General features: G+C 29.2%; 1 protein-coding gene across 1 annotated transcript in view; it reads right to left on the bottom strand.

The window, feature by feature from the left end:
- Positions 1-16,918, bottom strand: part of LOC129614910 (serine/threonine-protein kinase unc-51) — a 161,776-nt gene that overhangs the window by 40,257 nt on the left and 104,601 nt on the right. The window contains exons 3-7 of the mRNA XM_055529875.1: positions 1,941-2,028; positions 1,689-1,888; positions 1,460-1,620; positions 1,260-1,396; positions 63-1,182 (exon numbers count right to left, since the gene is read on the bottom strand). Of these exons, the coding sequence (XP_055385850.1) occupies positions 63-1,182; positions 1,260-1,396; positions 1,460-1,620; positions 1,689-1,888; positions 1,941-2,028 (1,706 nt within the window). The remainder of the gene's footprint in view (positions 1-62; positions 1,183-1,259; positions 1,397-1,459; positions 1,621-1,688; positions 1,889-1,940; positions 2,029-16,918) is intronic.

Below are 16,918 nucleotides of genomic sequence, written 5' to 3' on the forward strand. Positions count from 1 at the left end.
ACATGGCAAAATAATAAAAAAATCTACATAGTCAACACCTATGAAAAATTTATTAGTTATACCTGACTAACAAAACTAAACGTTCAGCCCTTTTGCAGTGCTCTGGAGTATGTGGTGGAATTTGTTGAGAATCGGTTGCATTATTAACCTCTGCAGACATTAATGCTGATAATGGAGCACATCTTGAATCGGCAACCTCTTGTATACAATCAGATAATGCTAATACAAAATTTAATTTTGAAAGGGTCTCATTATGCTCTCGACCCATTAAAGTTTCTTCGCACAATTCCGGAGCATGAAATGGTATTGCTTTCGTGGCACTTCCTCCATCACTCGTTTCTAGCAAGTTATGTAGTCCACCGATAGCTCCGAGTTCAGGTAAAGTTATAGCTCTGGGTCCTAATAAATGAGGATGCTGAAGATTTGAGTTATTGTTTTCACCTAATAAGAGAGTAGGGCTTCCTAGAGTCGGAAGCTTTGTGAGTGTCGTTGGTAGAACTGGCGAACTATTATTAGAACGTCGCAGAGGAGATTGCTGAGCGTTTGGACTAGTTTGCCATATGGAAGGGGCTGTTGGAGGAGTTTCGGAAAGTGATCCACCTGAAATTGAACGTCGTCTATTACTAATGACACCCGTGCCCCCAATTGGAGGTGTGCCGATAGCGAATTGAACAGAAGGTGGTGATATTGAATTGATATCGCTTCCGTTACTGTTATGATGTTCTGAGCGCTTGTTAACACTTATTGGTTGCGACCTAGGTACATTTGCTGATGATTTTGGTGATGAATTTGAAACATCCATGGAGTTTTTGCTGTTATCTGTATATGTGGTTATTGCATTTGACAATCTTCTATGTTGCGTTGGAACAGGTTTTGGTTCTGAAATTGGCAAAGAACTGGGTCTTGGTGGACTTGATTGTGAGTCATGCGTTTTGCGTCCATAGTTTCTTTCATACTCAACATTGGGTTTATCTTCTGGTATATTATTTGGAACTAAAACAAAATCATCAGAATCTTCAGGACTACTAAGGTCGCTATTTCTTTCACTTTCGCATAAAATTCCAGTGTTCGTTAATGTGTTTGTATTAAGGTTATCGATTGGATCTAAGTTCTCTGGCATCCGTGGTATAGGACTTGTTGCATTTGGTGGGGATATGTGCTGCATTGAAGGCACCATATCAGCTACAATATATTTTCCAATTAAACATATTTACAAAATATTCATACAAAAAATATGCAGTAAAGTTTTTTAAACATACCAGGTGACTGAGGTGTTTTTGGTCTTTGCAAAAACTTATGATTAAAAAAGCATTCAAAAGAGATTCTATCCTTAGCGTTCCTTCGTAATAAACCAAGAAGCAAATCACTTAATTCTGGGGAAATTCCAAGCGGCAACCTAAATTTTTAAAAACAACTGTATTTCCAAACTTCAATGTAAAAAAAATTTTTTCTTCATTACTTTGGTGCTAAATTAGAATTTTGTTCATAATAAAACTTTAGTTCATTAGGTGTCTGAGCGTGAAAAGGTGCTTTACCAGTCAAACATTGGTAAACAATAGTGCCAAGTGACCATAAATCGGCTTTTGCATCGTATTGCAAAGACATAATAACTTCAGGAGCCTAATAAAATTCAATAATATTTTCATAAATTTTTAAAATTAGTGAATATAATATGCATTTATTTTTACCATATACATTGGCGAGCCACACAACGTTGCTGCCATAACACCATCATGAAGAAATCTGGCAAATCCAAAATCCGCAATTTTTAAAGTTATTTTTGAAGGAGGCGGTAGTATTTTCCCATGGCTGTAGGACAACAAAATGTTTTGTGGCTTTAAGTCCCTGTGAACAATTCCTTTTGTGTACAACGCCTTCATAGCACCAGCTTCAAAAAATTTCATTAAGCTTTATTTGCATATTATGGTAAATTTAAATACCTAATTGTATCAGGAATAAACGAACAGTATCTTCACTAAGCGTTCCTTGTAACCCGAGGTAATCAGCCAGATCTCCACCATTACAATACTAAAAATATAAAAATTCAGAAATTTTAATTAAATTTTAGCGTCTAAGCCTTTAAAATAATAACTACATAATATACATATGTACATATCACGGCTGACAGAAATACAGGCCTGGACCCTTAGAGAATGACAATTCACAGCTGACGAATTTACACGTATTCTTATGGGATTTATAGAGGGCCCTTTTTAACATCATAAATCTCCAACAAGATCAACTTTTTTAAAATTTTTAATTAGAAAAAGTTAAAACTCAAACTTTTTCTACTTTACTAGGGCTTACATTCTTAAAGCTTTGTGTTATTAAAACATCAAAAAATTGATTTAAAGGAAATCTTCCAGTTTCCTTCTATTTTTTTAAGATTTCAATAAGTGCTACACTACAGGAAAAAAAAAATAGTGCAATTTTTTTTTCCAAGTATTTAGTTGATTTTGGTTTATTTTTTCAAATTTGAGAAAAGGTACATTTGATATTAACGAGTTTGCTAATTTTGTATGATATATCTCCGAAAATGCATACTTCTGATATAATCACAAATATATCTATATATTTTTGATGTGTATACTTTATTAATAAAACTTATATACTTCATAACTCATAAACATTATTTCATATGCGAATTATTAACCCTTTGCACTCGTATTTTTGTCTGAGAAGAGTATCTACGAACTCGGAATTTTTTCTCATAATCGATTAGGATAAAATTATTTTTATGAGAACATATTACTTTTCAACTTTAAGGTTTGATGGTTCAAATCTCAAAATACAAAATTTTCATCCCTGTTTACAACCCCTTGAACAGGAACAATGAAAACCAAATATTTAGTATTTAAATATTTATTTTACGTTATAAAAATATAACGTAAAAAATAATAACTTATAAAGTAATAATACTATAACCATCTAAGGTGGTATTCGGTATGGTACTAAACCAAATTTTTAACGCAAAAAAGAACGACTAAAGATATATCCACTTTCTGACATATTTATATCTACAAAAGATATTTCTGCTAATGCGGTGATAAAAGATCGAGAGATACGGATGTTGTACGAGAGAGATGTTGCTTGTATGGGGACATACGAGCGTAACGGTAAAACGACATCCACTATACGGGGACATACAAGTGCAAAGGATTTATATAAAAAATAATATTAATATAAAAGTCCACATAATTCTTTTTAAGTATGTATGTGATTATAGCTTTATAAGGAAATATTTGTACATTCTTAGTAAGGCTAAATCACTAATTTACCTAAACTACCGTATCAGGAACTTTAAATCTTATACAAGTTTCTTAATAATATTTTGATTATGTTGGTTTTTATATAGGACACAGCTCGAAACGACGCATTTTTTTTAATGATTATAAAATTTTAAAAGCACTATCATAATTATAAAACTTAAAATCAAATAATTACAAACTCATATTCTTAATTTAAATCTAATAAAATTTTTATTAACTTTATTTTACGTCGTGTATTCTAGACCAAAAAAAATAGCACCAATTTTTTTTTATTCACTGTGTTATAATTTTTTACTCTCAATTCTCCCACATATGTATGTTGTCTGACATGTCGGTACAAAATAATGCGGAAAAAACTCGAAAATATATTAAATCAAAATTATAGATAAATTTTAAGTTGAAATTCGAAATTTTGATATGTTGTTCAAAAAACTTCAAATTTCATGTAAGTACAAAAATTTTTAGGTTTTAGTCAACTTTTCGTATAGAAAACTCGAAATGAAAATAGGTAAAAATCATAATTTTTCTAAAAAAAACAAAAAAAAAATATTCTTCAGAAATGTCATTTCCCCAGAAATACATACATATGCAATTTTACAAATACATTCACATAAAAAGCAGGGTCCAGGTCTTGATTTTATGTAATGTTTCTCAAAAGTAGTTTCATATAAAATTTTGTGAAACGGATTCAATATTAATACTGACACTTTTCGATTATATTCTTAGTTGTAAAATACCGAAAAACTACTTGAAAAAAATCTACGATTCATACCAAGTTTTTATTTTTTTACGTAGTTAAGCAACTACGAGGGTCACTATTTATATTTCGGGTCTAGCAATGAAAAACAAACATTTATCATTGGAAATGGTTTTATTGTTTTTCAAAATATTCCCCATGAAGATCAATACACTTTTGCATGCGCTGAAACCAATTTTCGTAGCACTTTTTCCACTCCGATTGAGACACCTCCAAAACATGGTTTTTGAACGCATCGACTGCTTCTTCAGGTGTTGAAAATCGTTGTCCACGCATTTTTTTTTTGATGTGAGGGAATAAGAAGAAGTCATTGGGTGCTAAATCAGGACTGTACGGCGGATGACCCATCAATTCGACATTTTGAGTGCTCCAATAGTCCATTGTTTCAGCTGATTTGTATATTTTTACTCGTATATTTTTGTTAGAAATGTAACAAGTTTTTTCGTATTTTTTCGGTTAAATTTATGTTGTGAGGGAAACAAAGCAGTGAGAAAAGTTTCACGATTTTTGAATTAATAACAGAACTTTTTGTGAAACTTGGAATAAAAAAGTTTAAATCAGAGCCAACAATGAAATTAGACCATAAATAAGGTTTCACTTACAAAGTGAAGCTTTTTAGTTTGGATCTTTTTACTTAAACTTGTCCTTTTTTTTTATATTTACCCATTCAACTTTCCAAGAGTGGCAACCATGAAAACATTATAGCTGTTTAAATTATAATTTTAATATAAATATTCGCCAACCAATTAGTTATCTAAATTATTTAGAATTAAAGTCGCTCATACAGCGAAACATAGATAGAAAACAACTAAATTTACTAAACCGCCACTTAACTAATTTTATTTAATAATGTTTATAGAATTTTATTGATGTTTTTCTACATTTTTATGGGAATTTTTTTAATTGGATTTTTTTTGGTGTGTAAATATACATATGTTGTGTAGACAGAAGGTTATTTAAACAAAAGTAGATAAATGTTTAACCGTTTAGTATTAACGAATTCTTGTATGAAATAATCGTGTACACTAAACAGCTCAAAATTTAAGATATAACACACAGAAAAAAAAACAAAAAATTTTGTGTATGCGTTTTTGTGTAGTGACCTGTTCTAAGCCTCCTGCAAGTTCCAATATGTCCGCGCAGCTCAGACTACCTGTTCAAATGCCAAAACTAGCACAAATTACATCACACCTTAGACCAACCAGCCGCTAGATCTTCCTTCAACTTTGCAGCTCGATGTTCCAACCTATTCTTTTCAAAATTTCCGGGGACCACAACAGTAAGTATCCATAGATTGTTATTAAAAAGTACTCCAAGTAGCTTAAAATACCAACCCAAATATTTGTCCTTCTTCCTTAGCTGATGTCATAATTGGTCATAAGTTTTTTCATTTAGGTGCAGTTATTCAGTATTTTAGGGATTCCGATTCAATCAGGAATCATGTTAGCTTTGCGAATGCTAACGTTTCAAAGCATTTTAAACTTAAGTCAATATTTACTAACCAACTTAGTAATAAGAGGCACAAGAAACAGTTCATATTAAAAATACTAACAATATGGACAACTCAGCACACATTGATTCGTCTCGCATAGACAAGCATAGTAGGCAGATACTTTCCCGTTACAAAAAGTATAACAATTCTACTATTAAATTGAACAATAACAATAATAAAAAGAATAAACTATTTTAATAACAATAATGGAAATAGTAAAAACATATATAACAATTATAAAATAATTATAATAATAATAAAAATAGTAATAATAATAATAATAAAAATAATAATAAGAATAAGAATAATAATAATAATAATAATAATAATAATAATAATAATAATAATAATAATAATAATAATAATAATAATAATAATAATAATAATAATAATAATAATAATAAAAATAAAGATTTATTGCTATCATCTTTATTTTTATTATTATCATTTTTATTACAATGACAAAACCAACATTAGTGGTAACAATAAGAATAACTTTAATTATTATAACTATAATTATTATAATTATAACAACAGTAATAATAATAACAATAAAAATAATAATAATAATAGAAATAGTAATAATAATAATAATAATAACATTAATAATAACAATAATAATAATAATAATAATAAATTTTATATTAAAATTGGAATATATGTAGAGCATATGTTAGTTATGATTTAAGAAGATGTTTTAAATGTTTAGGCTTCAATCACAAAACTATGGATTGTTCTGAGAATGAAAAGAGTTGCATAAAATGTGCCGATAAACAGTTGGCAGAAAAATGCACTGCAGAAAATATCAGTGGTATGTTTAAGAGCAAATAATTCGTTAAATTTAAAATTGAATGTTGAACATAGTGTTTTTGACAAGGAATGTCCTTCCTTGCTATTGAATAGCGTAAAAATTTTCAGTGGAGTTGTGTTGTAACAACGCAGATATAAGAATGATTTATTTGAATATACAAGGGTTAACCGATAATTTGTCTGTTTTGGAGTACTTAAATAGTCTTCATTATTTTGATGTATTTTTACTCAGTGAAACTCACGTAACGGAAGATATTCAGATGAATAAGATTTCATTGAATGGATATGAGTAGGTATCGGGTATCTTTGTGCTGGGAAAAAATCAGCCCATATCGCACGCCCTACTTTCACTTTCTTATTTCCTGGTATAGGTAGATGACCTGTTAAAGTGTGTCATGACCTGTATAACGGGTCGTTTATTTCCTGGTATAGGTAGATGACTTGTTTAAGTGTGTCATGACCCATGTACATATGAATGTACAAAGCTGAGGTGGCCGCCAGGTCAATGAACTATAAAGTAGGTCAAAGGTTGCAAAGCAAGTTGTTTACTTGTCCGAGTTCAGCGTACTTGAGACTTTGCATGATTTGTTTACATGTGAGTTTCCTTTGCCGGAGTTGTCCAGCAGATAAGGAAATTTAAATTAAATATTTTAAAAATAGTATTAGGTAATCACAAATATCAGAAAGTACGTATTTTTAATTTTACCTTGATAGTAAAAAAGGAAAAAACTTGTTATATTTACATTGAGGTACCTATAATTTTTATTTTCCTTCTACCTTAGTTCTTGTTATTGTATCTAGTTGCTTGCGCACCGCATTGTTTTTGTTTTTACTAGTTGTTTACTTGTCCGAGTTCAGCGTACTTGAGACCTTGCATGATTGATGTGTAAGTATGTCATGACCCTTTGATTGTTGTTGGTTTGAGGAGTTGTATGGCGTTGGTATCGTCGAGCAAGTGTTAGTTAATGGCGGAAGTTGTTTTTAAGGTCGTAGACCTAGCTTTGAAGTAAAGAGTTCATTAAGTTGGGAATAAAGAGAATGTTTTTATAAATAATGTGAACGGATTATCATGAAAAAAGTAGTATTATTTTTATATAGGTACCATGTGTAAGAATACTACTACTACAACTTTTTTATTATTTTGAAGAAGAGTGTAGAAAAATGCAATAAGATAACATTTATTTATATCTTATGATTAATTACATCTTGTATTGCTTTTCTTGTTTTGTTTTGCTTCTGTTTTTTAATTTTTCGCATTAAAAGGTAAAAAGAAATATGAAAATATTTCAATGCATTTTATGATGCATAACATACATATGTATTCATATATACATATGTAGTTATTTAAGGTTAAGTTTAGGAAATAGAAGGAATGAAATTCTTGTTCGATTCTTCGTAAAACAAGAAAAAAATGTTGAAGGCTTAAAAGTGATATGTAAAGAATGATCTGGCTTTGATTGTTGTTTTTATTAAAGCAGAATGAAGAAAAAAATAAAGCATCTTTTTAACTCATATATTAAAAATGTCGTATTTTTTAAATTTTCTGAGAGCCTTATGTTTGTTAAGTTCCTTAAATTATGAAGTTACTTTAAGTTTGTTATGTTCCTTAAATTATGAAACATTTAAAAACACATAATTATTTTTATTGTAATTGAAATTTATTTCGACCATAACTCATATCTGAAAAAATTAAAAAAAAACCTAGGAAAATAAAAAAAAATACCTGAAAGTTGAAATAAAATACAAATCTTTCATTTTACTTATTTTTATTTTCATTTTTAAACAAAAAAAATTAAGTTCCTTAAATACTTAAATAATTAAAATTATTTATATTTTTGACAATTTTAAATTTTTATTATTTGTTGTTTTATGATGAATTTCCCTGAATTCACCAAATGAAGGTAATTTTTATTTAATTTAAAAATCTTGACGTAATTGTCAGGCATGAAAATGTAATTATTTTGGGTTACAAACACCCAATATGGTTTTTTTGTATTTCTACTGAATTTTTCTTCTATGCCTTCTAAGGCGTAGTTTTCATTTCGGTCCATTTGTTGAACCGTTAAGTATTTTTTAACAACCGTTTGACTGTTAAAAATACGTATGAGATCCATATCTGGATCCTCCTTTTCTTTTTGGGCCTGAGATACATCAAACCCAATTGAAAAACAATCCAAAATTTGGATGCTGTCTTGTTGTTGTTGTTGATGATATTTTTGCTGTTGCTGTTGTTGCGGTTGTTGTTGTTGTTGTTGATGATATTGTTGCTGTTGTTGTTGCGGTTGTTGTTGCGGTTGTTGTTGCGGTTGTTGTTACGGTTGTTGTTGTTGTTGATGACATTGTTGCTGTTGTTGTTGTTGTTGTTGATTCAGCTCTGCCTTTTGATGACTCACCCTTTTCCGTTTTGGGGTAGTCATCAAAATTTGGCTTTCTTCATAGGTCAAGTCAAGCGATTCCATTTCTATTAGGTATTGATATATATTTTTTCTTGATAATAGAAATGCGACTGTTGAATATTTAGAAAATTCTAAGAGTATTTATACAAAAACTGAGCATATAAAATCTTTCATAATCAAATACAATTATATGCATTACAGTTTTTTCAGTTAGAAATCATAATTAATTTTATTACAAAATGACAGGATAATTTTTTTAAGATGATTAAAACCGCAATGTTGCAAGTTTTCCTATTTTTAAAATAGTTTCAATTTTAAAGGATTTTCAATGTTAAAGGATTTTTTCTTTAAATAGGATCTAAAGCCGAAAAAAAAATTCTTAAACCATAATTTATGTATCACGATTAAGCTATAATTTTGAAGTGTACAATGCAATTGATTGCACCGCATTTGGTGTTTATCTTTTCAATTAGAAATCATCATTTATTTTTATACATTTAAGATGATTAAACCTGAATCCTCGAGCTTTAATTGAAGCGATTCATCAAGTCGAAAAATCTGTAGATTATAAACAAATAATAAAAACTAACTCAAAATTGCAAACGAAAAAAGCCACAGAACTTATTGAAAATGCAGGTCTTACAATTCCTAGCAAAGGCTGCGGGGTCATCGAACTAAGCAAATTTCAAAAACATCTATCTAATTATAAAATAATAGTATATAAATATGGTACAAAAGGAAAAGATGTAATATTTGAAGGATTAGGAACAGGGAAAAAATTAAATCTTTTATTTCACAAAAACCATTACAACGTGATTACGTCACTTACAGCAGCATTCAGTTGTATATATTATTGTGAAGATTGCCATGTAGCGTATAATAACAAAAATGAACATACATAGATGTACTGGATCATGTCCGTGTTGTCAAAAATCACCACCATGTGATAAAAATTTGAAAAATATTATGTGTAATGATTGTAACAGAAAATTTAATGGTCAAGAATGTTTTGATAACCACAAAAGTTCTAGTTCAACTGCAATAAGTATTTGCGAACTAATACATAAATGTTTCAAATGTTTAAAGGTCTACAAAAAAGATAGACAACACATTTGTGGTGAATATTTTTGTAAAATATGCAATAAGTACGTGGAAAGTAACCATTTATGTTGTATCCAACCAAATAAAAATCAACCCAATTTAAAAAATTTCTTGTTCATTTTTTATGATTTAGAAACAAAACAAGAAAAGATTTTTGAAGAAAAACTTGTAAAAAATAATAAAACAGTCATTAAACAACATGAAATAACTTCATGTGTTTTTGAGCAAAGGTGCGATCAGTGTATTGATATTGTATCTTTATATTTATGCGCAAATTGCAAAATTAGAAGAAAAATAATTGAAAAAGGAAATATTATAGAAACTTTTCTTAACTACATATTGGAAATGAGAAAAAAATTTAAAAATATTATAGTAATTGCACACAATGGACAAGCTTTCGATCATCAGTTTATTTTGAATTTTATTTTAGAAAAAACATCCTTACAACCTAAACTGATAATGAGGGGTACAAAAGTAATAATGATGCTATTGGGAAATATAAAATTTATAGATTTGTTAAATTATTTTCCAATGGCTTTGTCGAAATTACCAAAAGCTTTTGATCTACAATTTAATATGAAGAAAGGGTATTTTCCGCATCTTTTTAACACAGCGAAAAATGAAAATTATATTGGGCAATTACCCTCTGTAGAATATTACAATCCAAACGACATGAAAGTAGATGAGCGTGAAACCTTCTTAAAATGGTATGTGAAGAAAATAAAGATAAAATGCTTAACATTAAAAAAGAAATTATTGAATACTGTGCCAATGACGTTACCATTTTAACACAATCTTGTTTAAAATTCAGAGAAATGTTCTTGAAGCAGTGTAATGTTGAACCATTTCTAGAAGCAACAACAATTGCATCTGCATGCAATCTTGCATTTAGAAGAAATTTTTTAAAAGAGGACACAATTAGTTTAATTCCTAAACATGGATACAGAAACTCAGACAATCAATCAAAAGTGGCTATTCAATGGTTAGTATGGGAAGAAGAAAAAAGAAATATTAACATCAGACATACAGCAAAACAGAAAGAATCATTTGTTAACGGTATAAAAGTGGACGGTTTTTGTTCAGAAACTAATCAAGTTTTTGAATTTTACAGTTGTTATTATCATGGACACCCTACTTGTATACCACATAACCGAAATAACAGTTTGCAAGACGATTCAAATGATACAATGAACACGAGGTATGAAAGAACTATTAAAAAAGCTGAAAGATTACGAAAATTAGGTTACGATGTTATTGAAATGTGGCAATGTGAATTTAATTCATAAATTAGTAAAGAAGAAGCAAGTTGAATCCTCGAGATGCTTTTTATGGAGGACGAACAGGAAATGTCTACAGTTATTATAAATGTAAAGAGGAAGAAAAAATAAAATATATAGACATTTGCTCGTTATACCCTTGGGTTTGCAAGTACGGAAAATTTCCTATTGGTCACCCGCAAATTTATGTCGGGGAAAGTATTTGTTCTACTCTAAAACTAAGTAACATTGACGGAATTCTTAAATGTAAAATTTTACCACCAACGAACTTACTACATCCCGTTCTCCCACTAAAACAAAACAACAAGTTAATGTTTTCATTATGTCGAAGTTGTAGTGAAGAAAAAGGGCTTGAAGAATGTTGTCCACATTCAGATGAGGAAAGAGCTTTAATAGGAACATGGGTAATTGACGAAGTTGTAAAAGCTATTCAAAAAGGTTATAAAATGTTAGAAATTTATGAAGTTTGGGAATACCAAACTACAAAATATGATAAAAACATGGATACACAGTTCTTATTTACAAAGATGATGAACAAATTTATTAAAATTAAACAAGAAGCTTTAGGCCTGCCATCTAAATGTGTCACTAATAACGAAAAAGAAAACTATGTTAAAGATTTTTTTGATACAGAAGATATTCAATTGGAGCATGAAAAGGTTTCCAACAATCCTGGCTTAAGATCATTTGCCAAATCAATGTTAAATTCATTTTGGGGCAAATTTGGTCAAAGAGAAAATTTACAAAAAACATCAATCATTAACCAGCCTAGAGAATTGTACAACCTGCTAACAAACCCATCTATAGAAGTTTGTTATATTTTTCCGGTAAATGAAGAAAACATTATAGTTAATTGGCAGTACAAGAAAGAAGTAATGGATTCCTTACCAACAGTTAATGTGTGTATTGCTGCTTACACAACAACTCAGGCGCGATTAAAACTGTACAGTTACTTAGAAAAACTTCAAGAAAGAGTCTTATATTACGATACTGATTCCGTAGTGTATATCAGTCGTAAAGGGGACTATGAACCTTCAGTAGGAAATTTTATTGGTGACATGACAGATGAGTTAGAATGTTATGGTAAAGATAGCTGCATAACAGAATTTGTAAGCGGTGGCCCCAAAAATTACTCATTTAAAGTATATAGTACAAAAGATAAAAAAGAAAATATTATATGTAAAGTTAAGCGTTTTTATTTAAATTATGAAGCTTCCCAAAAAATTAAACATTACACTGAACATTACACTGTTTTATTATTGAGTGTAGAAGATTATTCACTACACTTGGTTGAGGCAATGTTTTTCCGTCGGCACCTTTGTCGTTATTCTAATGGTTTCCATCTTTTTTAACAATTTGTACCTTTAATCTAAGATATGTAGAAGATAAATCTCTGTATGTATCACCATGATCTAATGAGACAAATTCAATAGTTGATGGATTTTCTGAAGAAGCAATAGGATTGTATGAAACTTCTTCAGATCTTAAAATACTAGATTGAATTGGCTTTGTTCTAAAAATATCCAATTCTGATTTCATACATTCAATCATAATTAATCAAAAATATCAACTTTTTTTCTTTTGCTGTTAACTTTTCGTCGCTTTGAAGCAAAATAGTCGATTTTTTTAATGAGGCGCCTTTTTATAGTTTTTCTTTTTCTTTTTCCAGATCCATACATTTCGTTTAATTTACGAACTGCTCCACGTCTCACATTTTTTAAAATTTCTTTCCCCCGATCCTAAACTACTTCTCTTATATTTGCTCCAGTTGCAATATTAGATAGAGCATTCATACTGGAATTAATTGCTTCATTTTTCAGTATATTAGCTCCGGAGACAAACAAAGGTTTCAAATATTTAAAAAGGACCCCAAAAAAACTTCCCAATCCTCGACCTCTTTGATAGGCAAGGGCAGAACGAAGTAAGGGGCCGATATCATCAAGCCCTTTACCAGATTGAACTAAATAATACTTATAATACAATCGTTCCATAATATAATAGAAAAGTAATATAATTTTTGCTTAATACCTTTTATTTATACTTTTTTGAAATGTTATACAATTTTTGTAGGAATATTACTATTGGAAAAATTTATTTGTTTACCATATTTATCCCATAACATAATAGAAATATTAAAAAAAAATTTATTTTCAACTGGAAAATAATGAATATTTTTAAATTCAAAAAAATTATTTTCGTATGTATTCTTTATTATTATTGTTCGTAAACACCTCAAAGTATTGTCACCGGCAATTTGTGGTTCTATAATGTCACTGTATACAAACATAATATCTGATTTATTTACTGGTATAAAATATAAGGTTTTTAAATAAGACTTGTACAATTGCACAATTCTGTCTTTATATTTTTTAAAATCGGGGTATTTTATTAAAATTTGATTAAAACATTCTTTGATAAAAACATCAATTGACCAATTGGTTTTTACACCTATTTTTATGTCAACTTCTGGATCGCTGACACATATTTTAGCCACTTCACCAGTGTATTTAGTTGGTTCTCCAGATTTTATGTAACTTGAGTTCCTTGAAATATAATCAAAAATTTGCCATATAAGTTGACGCTCACATTCCTTTTTTGTATATCCTGCATCCGGTTCTATATTTTGTATGAGTGTGGGTAAAACAAAAGTTTTCCAATCACAATTGATTTGTTCTTTCCTATATGGAATATAAGTTGTACCTATGTTTTCATATTTTTTTTCTGTACTTCCAATCGTAATTGCAATTCTTTTTTCGTCGTTTTCTCCGTAAATGGATGATACATAATCATTTACATACACTTGTGAAATTCCAACTTTCCATTTTTCATCAAGGGCAAATTGTTTATTTAATTTATTAGTAAAAGCTGACAATGTGTTTTCAGGATAGTAGTTAATGGACGAGTCACTTAGTAACGTTACATAAAATTCATCATTTACCTGTAAGTTGTCCATGTGCTTGTCGATTTACTTTTACGTATGGGAAAATCAAGCTGTGTTTGTGTGTCACCTGTTTTAGCAGATCGTAAAACACGTCTTTGAGAATTCCTTAAGTTTTCGGTATTTATAGTTTTTTCTTTTTTTAGAGGGGGACTAGGACTGTCTAAAGGAACTGTTATAATATCTCCATTTTCTGTTTCATACATCTGAAAATTTTGATTTCTGATAGACTTACGTTTTCTAAGACGTTCACCAGCTGATGCAGCAGAAAGCGCTGTCGTAAAAACATTTTCATGCAATTCATTATCAAATACATCGTCTGTTTCTTTTTCGAATATTTCCTCCTCGGGGAACTGTATTTTAGCATCCTTAAATTCCACAAAATTTGTTTGGGTGTCTGTGTTTTTAAAAGCAGTTTTTGAACGAGTTTGAGTACTCTTTGTTTCTGTAAGTTTGGGCTCGTACGACTGTGCTGTAATGTTTTGGGGAACAGTTCTACTTTTGTTCCTTATTTTAAACAGGTTTTGACGATATAAATACCACTTTTGGATATCAGTCAAATTTTTATTCAGTAGAATATTTTTCATCTTTTTATTTAACTCATTTAGCTCGACATCAGAATTTTGTTTTAGTTTTTCATAAATTTCAGGTTTTATTATTACCACTTTATTAAACATTGCGCTATTCATTTTAAGAAACGTCCTATTATTCCAGACAATATGGCTCCGAGAAGGCTTGGTAAAAATCCCCCTTTTTGAATAATTTTTTTTCGTTTATTATTTATAGATCTTTTATTATAGGTTAACGCCCGTAACTCTTTTTTATACTTCCTTAGTTGATTCGTTATTTTTTTATTAAGATTGCAATTTCCTTTTAATATATTCAAAGCTATTTCACAAAATGTTTTTATTACTTCTGGTTCACAATGTTTAATTATTATTTTTTGAAACCTTGGTTTAGAATTTTTTAATAGGTGCAATATATGTCGGTTGGTTTTCAAACGTCTCATATTCTTGTGCTAATTGCTCTAACTGATCTTTTGTACAAAAACATGAATTTAGACCAAACAAATCACTTCTTAATCTAGAAAGATTGTTGACTTCTTGAGTGAGATCTAATAATATATATCCATATGGTTATGATGTTACCTCATTATATACTTTTTCGAATTCTTTAACCTGATTCGGATATATTTGTCTGGCCAAAGGTAATATTTGTGATTTATCTCTAGGGTTTTTGAAAAGTACTAAATATTTACAATTTAATGAAATATCTCCTGAAAATTTTCCTTGATGAAATAGATTTTGTGTTACAAAAATTACAGACAAATTTCTGTGATGTGAACCTCTAGTAAATAACTCACATATTCGTTTGTCCTGTGTACTTAACATCATATCGTCTAATACTGTTAATATAGGTTCATGATTATCATTTATGTCTGGAACAGTAACATAATGCTCAAGCCGTTTTATATTTTTGGGAACAGCATTTTTATCAGGATTACACCAAATTATTTTTTCAACACAAGGTTTTATATTGTCTTTATTATTTTTTAAGAGATTATGTACAAAAGTTGTTTTCCCACAGCACGATGGACCGGCCACCATCATTGTAAATGGGTGAAAAAACATAATGAAAATAAAAATTGATCTTGTAACCTACATATATTTATAACATAAAACATGTCAATTGGTCAAAATATTATATAAACCTAGTAACCTCTTCAGTACTTTTATTTTCATTTAAACTTTCATTGAGGACAAGCACTTGTTTTCAATATGAGCGGATAGATTTTTATTGTCGACCTTCAATTTGTACAAGGAAATGAAAAACACTATTTTGTAAAAGAATTAGCTTTACTTGAAAAAGGAAGCATGATCCCCATGGTGTATTATTTTAAATCTCCATACTCTGAACACGAACTTACCCAAAAATCAAAATATAATGTTCAATATTGTGAAGATAATATAAATGGATTAAAGTGGAATAGCGGAAATATAGAATATTCACAAGTACCACATATTATTGAGCAAATTTTACAATCAGCTGAAAAGATTTATGTAAAGGGCATTCGAAAAAATGTATTCTTACAACAGTTCATTGACAACTCCAAAATAGAGGATTTAACTGAAAGTATGCCATCATTATTACAAATTGAAAACTATAAGTCTTTATGTCCTATTGCTGCACATAATGGAATTAAAAAATTAAGATGTGCTGTAAAAAACGCAATAAATATTTACATACATTTGATAAAGAAAAAAATACTGAATTAACTACATAATAAAAATATGAAAACAAAAGTTCACTTTAACTTGAAATTAAAAATTCATTATATGTATGCATGGGATTTTGCTTACAAAATTGCTCGAAAAGGAATATACGAAAAACTTGCACGAGATAGGAACCGGTTTCAAAATTGTATGCAAATATTTGAACCAGTGATATCTGCAATTCTAACCTGTAGTCATCGAAAAAAAATATTTAAAGAAAGATTCCAAGAACAAATATGTACTATATATAATTATATTAAAGAAAAAGTGAAAAAAAATGTGTTTTGTAATTTATAGGTATATGTATACGTTCTATAGAACATTCTACTTTAAGAAAAATACAAATGCGTAATGTATTAACAACTAGACTTTTTTTGAATAACCAATTCTTTTTTTTTTGTATTTAAGTACAATCAAAGAAAATGAAAACAAGAATTTGTTTTTATTTTCAAAGCAACTATTTGCATCAACAACAACAAATTTCATGCATCTTGTTTTTCTTATGCAAAAGTAAGCATTTAGACATTCCTGCTATTTCTTAATTATGCATAGTAAAAACAAAAACAATGCGGTGCGCAAGCAACTAGCTACAATAACAAGAACTA

The sequence above is a fragment of the Condylostylus longicornis genome, unplaced genomic scaffold (assembly GCF_029603195.1).
Source record: "Condylostylus longicornis isolate FDR11 unplaced genomic scaffold, ASM2960319v2 ptg000126l, whole genome shotgun sequence".
Taxonomy (NCBI): Eukaryota; Metazoa; Arthropoda; class Insecta; order Diptera; family Dolichopodidae; genus Condylostylus; species Condylostylus longicornis.